Genomic DNA, 10,853 nt, shown 5'->3' on the forward strand with positions numbered 1-10,853 from the left:
GAGGGGGAGAGAAAGAGAAAGAAGGAAGGAGAGACAGGGAGAGGAGAAGGAGAGAAAGAAATGGAGAGAGGAGAAGACAGAAACACAGAAAGAGAAAATGCGAGAGCAGAGAGAAACAGAGGAGAGAGAAAGAAAGAAAGAAAGAAAGAAAGAAAGAAAGAAAGAAAGAAAGAAAGAAAAGGAGAGGAGAGAAACAGAGAGAGGGAGAGAAAGACAGAGAGAGCACAGAGAGAGACAGAGGAAGACTAGGAGAGAAGAGAGAGAGGGAGCGAGAGATGAGAGAGGGGGAGAGAAAGAGAAAGAAGGAAGGAGAGAAAGAAACGGAGAAAGGAGAGACAGAAACACAGAGAGAAAATGCGAGAACAGAGAGAGACAAAGAAGATAGAGAGGGAAAGAGAGAGAGAGAAAGGAGAGGAGAGGAGAGAAACAGAGAGAAGGAGAGACAGAGAGAGCGCAGAGAGAGACAGAGGAGAGAGGGAGAGGGAGACTAGGAGAGAAGAGAGGTAGAGACAGACACAGAGGGAGGGAGAGAAAGAGAGCAGAGAGAAACAGAGAAGAGATAGAGAGGGAGACAGACAGATAGAAAAAGAGAGGAGGACAGACATTCAGAGGAGAAAGAGACACAGAGAAGACCCTGCAGACCTGCTTAACTGGTCAAGCAGTGGACTTAGGAGTCCTTTGGTTTCAAGTTCTACCACTGAGAAACCCCATGTGCCTATTTGGTTTCCCAAACTGTGAAGGGGGGGTGAGGGTGATGGAAGAGACACTGATCCTAATCTGGGTGGGAGCTAGAGAGAGCCAAGGAGTGAAGAGCTCGAAAGGGGCAAAGTTGGGGAACACACAGATCTTCCTAAAAACCGAGCCTAAGCTATCCTGTTTGTCCAGTGATCATCAGTAGCACCTGTTGGTCCTACCAGCCCAAGGGAGGCAAGAACTACCAACTCATCCCTGGGCTATTGGGAGCTGGCTAGCGTACATGGGAACCTGTAGGCTGGCAAGGAAAGGGATACCCCAGCTCCCCCAGAAGCATGACTAGATCGCTGTTAGTGAGTGGGGCATGTGTATTCAGGCATTAACACGGTGAGCTGTCTGCAGAGATGGGCCATAAGACACATCAATGTGTGTGTGAGCACGCATGAGTTTCTGCATGTAAATAATGTGAGCATAGGCACATATGCTTATGTATACATGAGCTGTTAGAGGGAGGAGGGAATATTATTCATGGAATTGGAGTGTGTACCCAGAAGGTTATTTCCATAAGTACACGTCAGTATTGGTCTATGTGTGCACAGAAACGTACATACATCACACACTGCATAGGCTAGAAAATGTGCATCTAAGTGGAAGGATGCCCACATACTTGTTGCTATGGGTGTATAAATCTATTCCTCTGAATTTGTGTGCCCAAATGACAGTGTGGCTGGGGAGACGCTTGTTGGCATGTATGTACAACGTGTGACACGCTCATGGGTGTGTATGTGAGCACACAGGCTGGCACGGGTATGCGTGCTTGTGTACATGTTTGCATGACCACAGTTGGCCTGAGTACATGTGGGGCTGTACGTGGGCATGGGAGTGTGTATGCTCATGAGTCTGTGTGTACCCGCAGGCGTGTAGACAGATGTATGTGTGGGTGGGCACGCTCTCAAGGGCTTAGGTCAGATTCTCACTGCCAGCTGGCACAGCCCTCCGGCAGGCTGCGCAGAATGTCCTCCAGGTTCTGTTTGTCCGCATGGATCTCCTTGAGATCACTATCCAAGTCTTGGATCTGGAGCTCCTGCTGCTCTGCTTCCTGTTGTAGCAGGTTCAGTTTCCCTTGCAGGGGCCCCTGTCTGTCCAGGTGCTGCCTCAGTGGCTCCAGCTCCTGCTCTGTCTCATTCAGGGCTGAAGCTAGAGCCTGGTACGTGTCCAGCTTCCCTGAGGTGGGAGGAGGGGAGAAGAGGGAAAAACAAATACTGTTCCTTAGTTCTCCCAACCCAGAGACCCAGATGCCCCTGCTTATCACCCTGTGGGGCCAACAGCTACAAGATGGTCAAGACCATCATCCTTCAGAGCCAGACAATCTTTCTTTCTTTAAAAAAAATTTTTTTTAATCCTTACCTTCCTTCTTAGAATTAATACTGTTTGTTAATTCCAAGATAGAAGAGCAGCAAGGGCTAGGCAGTGGGGGTTAAGTGACTTGCCCAGGGTCACACAACTAGTAAGTATCTGAGATTAAATTCGAACCCAGGTCCTCCCGTCTCTATCCTGACTCTCTATCCACTGAACTACTTACCTGTCCCCCAGATACTCTTGCTTGAAGTCCATTTTCAAACTATTGTGCTTAATTAGAGAACATTTGCCTCAGATGCCACCTTTTTCAAGGAAACTTCTCCTCAATCTTCCCTCAGCTCAAAATATTCTCTCTTTCTTCAATGTCTCTTTCCAGAGTCTGGCATTCACTTTGCATGATATCTATGGACATACACTATCTACTCTGGTCACTGTAAATTCCCTAAGGGTAGGGACCTTGCCATTTGTGCCTTCCGGGTTCCCAGCACAGGATCTTGAATATGGATGGAATAGAATGGAATAGAATTCAATCCCAGAAAAACAAGATTGCTTGGTTAGAGACAAGCTGAGATAGCGGAATAAGAGCTGGTCTTGGAGCTAGGGTTTTATCCTACACTTGGATACATATGGACTGTGTGCCCCTTGGCAAGTCAATTTACATCCCAAGGCTCTCTTCAGCCTTCTGAGACTAGCAGATACAGGTCTGCATTAATAGACAAAGTTTCTTGGTCCTTTTACTCAATGTCTCTTACATTTCCTTCCACACCACACACACACACACTCTCTCTCTCTAGAAAGTCTTCCCTGACTACCCCAGCACACAGGGATCTTTCCTTCTTTTGTTGTTGTTCAATCATTTTTTAAGTCCCATCCAACTCTTTGTGACCCTATTTGGGGTTTTCTTGGCAAAGATACCAGACTGGTTTGCCATTTCCTTCTCTAGCTCCATTTTATAGATAAGGAAACTGAGGCCAACAGCAACACCCTCACACAGCTAGTCAGTGTCTAAGGCCAGATTTAAACTCAGGAAGATGAGTCTTTCTGGCTCTAGATCCAGTACTCTCTCCATTGTAGCACCCAGCTGCCCTGTCTCCCTCCTCTACCCTCCTTCAATCATGAATACCTATCTATACCACTGTATGGAGAGAGAAATTAGTGTTATTCTCAAATTATTAAAAGTTGTTAATATCTAAAGGTTAGTGTGGCCCCCTCTGAACCCCCATTCTTACCAAAGCTTTTCAGCTTAAAGGAAGCCTACCTGGGAATTGCACTAGGCAGGAGTCCCAGGCTGATGGTCTTAGATCCAGGAGTACCCATGATCAAATCTTAAGTACCAATCATGAGTAGCCTTTTGTCTTAGATGTATCTTTGTACAAGAATTATTGGAGCTTCTTCCAGAGGAGGTCAAACCCAAAACTTGACCGAACCTCTCAACAGCCCCTCCTAGATAATCCAGTCCCAAACTACTCTCCTCCTTGCATTTGTCTCCAACTTCCTGGTCAGTTCTTTAAAATATTGATTTGCTTGGATGTAACCATTGTGAAGCTATTCTCCAATTTCTTTTTTTTTTTTTTTTAAATAAAACCCTAACCTTCCATCTTGGAGTCAATACTGTGTATTGGCTCCAAGGCAGAAGAGTGGTAAAGGTAGGCAATGGGGGTCAAGTGACTTGCCCAGGGTCACACAGCTAGGAAGTGTCTGAGGCCAGATTTGAACCTAGGAAGTGTCTGAGGCCAGATTTGAACCTAGGACCTCCCGTCTCTAGGCCCGGCTCTCAATCCACTGAGCTACCTGGCTGCCCCTATTCTCCAATTTCTTGAAGATATTAATTAGCTTGAATGTGTTCCTTGTAAAGTCATTTCTAAAGCTATTCAAAATTCTGTCTCCAACTATTGTAAAAATATTATAATTCCTTCTGGGAGACTTGATTGCATCAGGATTCTCCTATAAGTAAGGGATTTTTCTGTGAGTTTTTGGACATTTGTCTTGGGTCAACAACTTGAGGCAGTGTCTCTCATTTTCTTTATAATCCCTTGGGGGGCATCTATCTTGGGTCTATGGCTTGAGACAGTGCTCCTCCCCCACTTCTCTCTTTCTCTGTCTCTCTGTCTCTGTCTCTGTCTCTCTGTCTCTGTCTGTCTCTCAATAAAGCATTATATTTTAAATGATTAATTTTCCCAGTCATATATATTTTAATAAGTGGCAAAAGAGGGTGAACTTTGAAATTTCCAAGGTCCCCTCAATTTCCACTCCAGACACCACCAATTGGGCACTTACTTGGCACATACACTACTTGTAATATTTTTTTCATGAGTAGTCTTCTCCCCTCTTCCCTTTAAACAATAATCTCTGTGAGGGAAGTAATGAATCTCATCTCTCTGTATCCTCAGCAGCATTAAGCAGAGTACCTTGATATAGCAGCTACTCAGTAAAGATTTGTTGGTGGTAATGAAGCCCTTCAGGGGAGACAGAGGAGAAGGTGCCCTAATAGACATAGTTCTTACCCAATTTAGTAAGCAGGACAGACAAGACCTTGATGTCCATCTCCAAGGAGCTCCGGGCTTCCTGTATGTTTCTTTCCACCTTGCTCAACCCAGTCCCAGTTCCTGCCTTTCAAAAGAGACAAATGGGATACATGAATCAATCAGCCAATAATATTTATTAAGTACCTGCTCTGTGCCAGGCATTATGCTAAGGGCTGGGGCTACAAAAAGAAGCAAAAGAAAGTCCTTGCCCTCCAGAAGTACACTATCTAAATAGGGAGACAACAAGCAAGCACATTTGAACAACAAGCTAGAAACAGGAAAAGAAAAGAATGAACAAAGAGAAGCCACTTGCTTAAGAGGTTGCCAAGGGCTTCCTGCAGAAGGTAGGATTTTAGTTGGGACTTAAAGTGTTATGGGGGAGCCAAAAGGAAGTCAGAGAAGGGAGGAGGCAGACATTAGGAGAAAAAGCATTAGGGGAATGGGGGACAACCAGAGAAACTGGAACTGAAAGATGGAATGTGTCATTGGAGGAACAGCAAAGAGCCCAGTGTGCCTGGACTGAAATGCTTGGATGAGGAGAAGAGGGAATATAATGTGTGAGAAGACTAGAAAGATGTGTGTTTGGTAGGGACAGGGGGGAGGCAATTAGGTTATGAAGGACTTTGAATGCTAAATAGAGGATTTTATATTTCATATTGGAGGTAATAGGGAGCTATTTAATTTAATTTAATAGGGAGTTTATTGAGTAGGGAAGTGCCATGGTTGAACTTGCACTTTAGGAAAATCTGGTAGCAGAATGGAGGAAGGTTTGGAATGAGGAAAGATGAGGTAAGTAGACCTAATAGGAAGTTGCTGAAATAGTACAAGCATGAAGGGACGAGGGCATGTACCAGAGCATGGCAATGCCGGAGGAGAGAAGAGGATTCATTCAAGAAATATTGCAAAGATGAAATCAATGAGTCATGGCATCATATTGGCTATGAGAGGTGAGAAATAGGGAGGAGGAAAAAGCAACATCTACACCGTGAGCCTGAAGAACCGGTAGGATGCTAATGCCCTCAATAGTGATAGGAAAGGGGGGTAGCTGGGTGGCTCATTGGATTAAGAGCCAGGTCTAGAGATCAGAGATTCTGGGTTCAAATCTGGCCTCAGATATTTCCCAGCTGTGTAACCCTGGGCAAGTCACTTAACTCCTATTGCCTAGCCTTTACCGCTCTTCTGCCTTAGAACCAAGTCACAGTACTGGTTCTAAGAAGGAAGGAAAGGGTTTTAAAAAAAAAATAGTGCTAGGAAAGGTAGGAGGGTAGGAATTGTGGGAAAGTTAACGAATTCTGTTTGGATATGTTAAGCTTAAGAATACATGTGTAACTGATTACAGAGAGGTCTTTGAGGGTGGCTAACTTACCCACTCAACTTTCTCCATCTCTCTCCTTCGATCCCTGGACAGCATTACCTGCCGGGAGATGTCTCGGAGAGTTGCTTGAGCTTGGTTGGTCAGTTTGCTGGCTTGCCGGTATTCCTGTTTACTTTCCCTCAGCAAGGCCTTAGAATTCTGGAGGAGGAGAGCAAGACAGGAAAAAGACTAACCTGAGGGGGTGGACAGCTAGCTAGGTGGTTCAGAGGATAGAAAGCCAGGCCTCGAGATAGAAGGTCCCCTGAGTTCAAATCTGACCTCAGACATTTCCTAGCTGGGTGACCCTGGGCAAATCACTTAACCCCCATTGCCCAGCCTTTACCATTCTCCTGCCTTCGAACCAATACTTAGTATTGATTCCAAGCCAGAAGTCAAGGGTTTAAAAAGCAAAAGAGTAACCTGAGTTAATTACTACCATTTGATGGAAGGTGATGATTTATCAAAACAATGCCCAGGAACTCAAAGTATCACACGAACAAAATCTTATTCAATTGTCCTGATGCCAGAATGATAACTGAGAGAGAGTATTCTATAGTGGGGAGGGAGCCAGCTTTGGAGTCAGGGAGACCTGGGTTCAAGCCCCATCTCTGACGCATTTTGGTTCTGTGACTGGACAAGTTACTTAACGTCTGGGTGCGATCCCTTCCAACTCTAGGTCTATGAAGAGCATTCCTGATCCACAGCTCTTTCCATTAGCCAATAGTTCTTTGTCCAACTTTTCCTGGGTGCCAAATAATAATAGTTATAGAATAATTGGCACAATTGGGGAGGGGGGGAAGAAACACCTATCAGAATCAAGTTCCAACTCGAAGTATTCTGAACAAGTCTGATTCAACTCAGTCTCCTTCTACTGGCCAATAGGCAGTGAGAAAAGAAGCAACTCAAAGGAACATTTAGCTATTGTGACCTTTGTACTCTCTTTAGCCAACAGCTCAGCTTCCTTGGCCTTCTTCTTAGCTGTGGCAGAGACTGAAGCAGCATTTCCCAGCATCTTCTCTGCTTGCTTAGTCTTCTTCTGGGTTTCACCAATGAGTCTGTCTTGGATGACTCTTGCCTTTCTTCTTAGAGCTGCCTGGTCCTTTGGCTGAGGAAATGTTCTCTTCATTTCTACAAAACAACAGTGAGCCAAATAATACTTTTGCCTTTAGATATTATTTGTTCATTCATTCAACAAACACTCCACTGGAGAGTAGAAGGAACCTTGGCCCTGAAGTTGGAAGATCTGGTTTCAAATCTAGTATTAGAAACTTATTCTGGGCAAATGACTAAAGAGCTATCTGCCTCAGTTTCCTTGTCTGTAAAAGGAAGGTATTAAAATGTGTCCTCCCTACCCTTCAGGGCTATTGTGAGGAAAATGCTTTGCAAATCTTAGAGAACCAAACAGATATGAACTACTATTATTTTTTTTCATGAAAAAAACTCTTTATGTTCAATTCATGTTGCTTTGAAAACACAGAAATTAGGTGAGCAGAAAACCCAAAGGGACAAATACGAGCAGGGAATACACGGTCTCCCCAAAGTTTTCAGCTTTCACAAGTCTAGAGACAGGAGGGAGACAAGAGCTCTCCATTATCTACTGTGTAACTTAGAGAAAGGGCTACAACTCAATTCTTGAAGATGTATGGCAGAAGGGATGGGATGGAGAATGCCTATTGCCTGCATAGTGTTAGGTGCTGAGAGAGATGTAAAATTTAAAAAGAAAAAAGGCTTTGCCCTTAAGAAGCTTTAAGTCTGGTAATACCTAATAATACATGAAATAGATGCCTCATAAAGTTGTAAAAAAAATTCTTTGTGAGATTCATGGGGGAAAAAAGGCTGTTTTCAAGGCTCAGGGAAAGCTTCATGGAGTGGGTGGTATTTGGGCATTGATAGTCATTTAGGTGGCATAGTGGATAGAGCTCTGGGTCTGGAGTCAAGAAAGCTCATCTTCTTATGTTCAAATCTGGTCTTAGCACTTACTAGCTTTGTGATCCTGGCCAAGTCACTTAACACTGTTTGTCTCAGTTTCCTCATCTGTAAAATGAGCTGAAGAATGAATGGCAAATCACTAGTATTTTTACAAAGAAAACTCCACATAGGGGCATTAAGAGTGGGACAAGATTGAACAACAACAAAGATAGCTACCAAAACTTTTTGAGCAGAGGAACGGCATGACTAAATAATTATATCTAGCAAACTGCACAAACTTCAAAGTGTATAAAGTGCTTTAAATTTGATCTCCATTTTGCCTTTCTTTGTAACCCCAGCACTTAGTATAGTACCTGGCACCTAGTAGGTGCTCAATAAATGCTTGTTGATTTGATCCTCACAACCCTGTGAGAGAGTTGCAATTGTTATTTCCATTTTACAGATGAGGAAACTAAGGTTGATATAGGATAAATGACTTACTAAGGGTCGCAGAGCTACTGTGTGACTTCAAGCTTTCTTTTTCTAAGTAAAATACAGTACTCTTTCCATTGAACTGCCTACTTCTTAAATCTATGGATAAAATAGATTATTCTCCCCTTATGGTAAAAATCAAATATCATAAATTATCTATTTGCAGACATCAGGCAAAGAGTCTGTGTTTGATTTTTCTCAATAAGAGCTATTAATAAAATGAAAAAAAAAATTTTCCCTTGGAACAAAGTGAGTTCAGCTAACCTTAGAACAAATAATAATGGAGTAGCTGGGTGGCTCAGTAGATAAAGAGCCAGGCCTGGAGGTGGGAGGTCCTGGGTTCAAAACTGACCTCAGACACTTCCTGCCTGTGTGACCCTGGGCAAGTCACTTAATCTACATTGTTTAACCTTTACTGCTCTTTTGCCTAGGAACCAATATTTAGTATCTCTTCTAAGATAGAAGGTAAGAGTTAAAAAAAAAAAAAAAAAAAAAAAAGGAACAAACCTCACCTCTTCCTAGAAAATGCATTTGGAAGCAATAACTGACATTTATATATCACTTCCAGTCTTAGAAAGAACTTTATTTAAGTTTATCTTTTTTATCTCCAAAGCTGTCTGAGATAAGAACTAAAAGTGTTAGTATAGTACTTCCCCAGCCTTCCTTAAATCTAGTTCCTTCCTTCTAAGACCATCCCTAATTTATCTGGTAAATATATCTTTGTACAGAATTATTTGTCTGTGGTCTCCCTCATTAGGCTGTGAGCAGCTCAAGAGCTAGGACCAGTTTTTTGCCCATCTTTCCATCTCTAGAGGTTAGCACAGTTAAACACATAAAGTAAATGTTTAATAAATGATTATTTGTTAAGTATCTAATTAATCAATCAAATGAATTTAAATAAACAAATTTAATAATATATAACAAATTTAATTGGTTCAATTAATTTAAAACTGTTTAATAAATGCTAATTGATTGACTAGACTGTTAACTTGAGAAAATCACAGAACTATTAAAGTAATCAGAAAAACCAAATCTTTAATCAGGAGAGGGATAGGTCTAATAATCGGCTACTACACAGAGCCCAGCACCAAGGACTACACAGGGCCTACACCCTGGGGACTCTGGGAACATATCCCTGGGAGAAGACACCACACTAGATGCTTTCTCCAAAGAACAATAGAACTTGGGGAACTTATATACCTTTGGGGAATAAAGGACAGGGAAGTATGATTGATTGACATAACCATAGTTACAAGGAAATGAGAAGCTCAAACTATACTGATAGGATACAATGGGGAAAACTCCCTAGACCAAAAGGGAACTCAGCATTTACTTAGGTCTGCTAGTTCCACCCAACTTAGTGGAAGTCCTGAAGTCCTTAAGGTTTATTATTCAATGTGAAATAACTAAACCAGAAAACTCCCCTCAAGGAGAATTCTCAAGGGAACAGGGGCAAACTTGGGGTCTCCAGATTTCAAGTTGACGTCCCCCCCCCCTTTGTGGTCGAAGGATGAACGCCATTGACCACACAAAAGGACAAAAAGGGTGTAGCCTAATTGTGTTTGACTCTGTTACTAAGGATGGAAAAACATGGGGCATAAGTATAGATAAATGGCTGTTTGGGGGCACTCCCCAAATGCCCAGCCCATTGACTGGAGAGAAGGCAGGCACTCTGCCTCTAGCAAAATTCTAACAAACAAAATACTACCCCAGTTCCCCAAAGTCAGTCTTTCAAATTGGTGGGTCCTAAGGGAGACTTCAATATTCTCTTTCTATTGTAGAAGTCTCTCTGGCACTCTGGTCCTTGGAACAGCTTAATTGCTCAAATAGAAAACAGGAGAAGTCTATAAACATATTCTTCAATAGGAATTGATTTGACTTAGTGTATTTGCTCGATATTACATATAGGACTAAAATTTACTGTTCCTTTTGGCCTGCTTTAAATGCTATCAGTCCTTAAATATACTTGACACTGGTGCTTATGTCAATATTAAAAACAATCTTCATTAGTTAAGTTTTTAACCACTTATTCTTCTTAGTAAAAATATTTATACCCATTACAAATGTTCATCAGTTATATACTTGATTAGAAAAAGATTACCTTACTCTACCAAGGTAATCTTATAGAAAAAGCAACATTAAAAATAGTTGCAAACTAAACTATAGAAATATAAAAGGTTTATCAAGGCTTGTGAATCTGAAAATGACCCTTTTAACTGTTTGAGAATAAAATAAAAATATCAGCTAACACTAAGTAAAATTCTAATAAAATATCCTATTACAAAACCGAAAACAATATTAAGAACGCTTGTATGACAATTTCAGCTTCAAAACAATTTTAGAAGTTATTCAAAAAGTCTCAAAATTAAAATACTTCTAACTTCCCATAATTTTAACATTCTCACACCCCTCTTGTGGAGGTTGAGATGCTAGGGATTAAAAAAGCCTGTTTTCATTTACTTTTTTTTTTTTTTTAACATTTATTAATATTCATTTTTAACATGGTTACATGATTCATGCTC

The 10,853-nt window shown here is 41.8% G+C and overlaps 1 protein-coding gene across 1 annotated transcript; it reads right to left on the reverse strand.

Annotated features, from left to right (window-relative positions):
* Positions 1-4,524: 4,524 nt before the first annotated feature.
* On the reverse strand, positions 4,525-7,045 carry LOC123255360 (laminin subunit gamma-3-like). The gene is made up of 3 exons (XM_044684175.1): positions 6,860-7,045; positions 5,944-6,090; positions 4,525-4,662 (listed from the first exon to the last, which is right to left on the reverse strand). Exons 1-3 carry the CDS (start codon positions 6,941-6,943, stop codon positions 4,537-4,539), a joined length of 357 nt encoding a protein of 118 aa, XP_044540110.1. The 5' UTR covers positions 6,944-7,045; the 3' UTR covers positions 4,525-4,536.
* Between the last annotated feature and the right edge of the window lie 3,808 nt (positions 7,046-10,853).

Source organism: Gracilinanus agilis, unplaced genomic scaffold (assembly GCF_016433145.1).
Source record: "Gracilinanus agilis isolate LMUSP501 unplaced genomic scaffold, AgileGrace unplaced_scaffold44656, whole genome shotgun sequence".
Classification (NCBI taxonomy): domain Eukaryota; kingdom Metazoa; phylum Chordata; class Mammalia; order Didelphimorphia; family Didelphidae; genus Gracilinanus; species Gracilinanus agilis.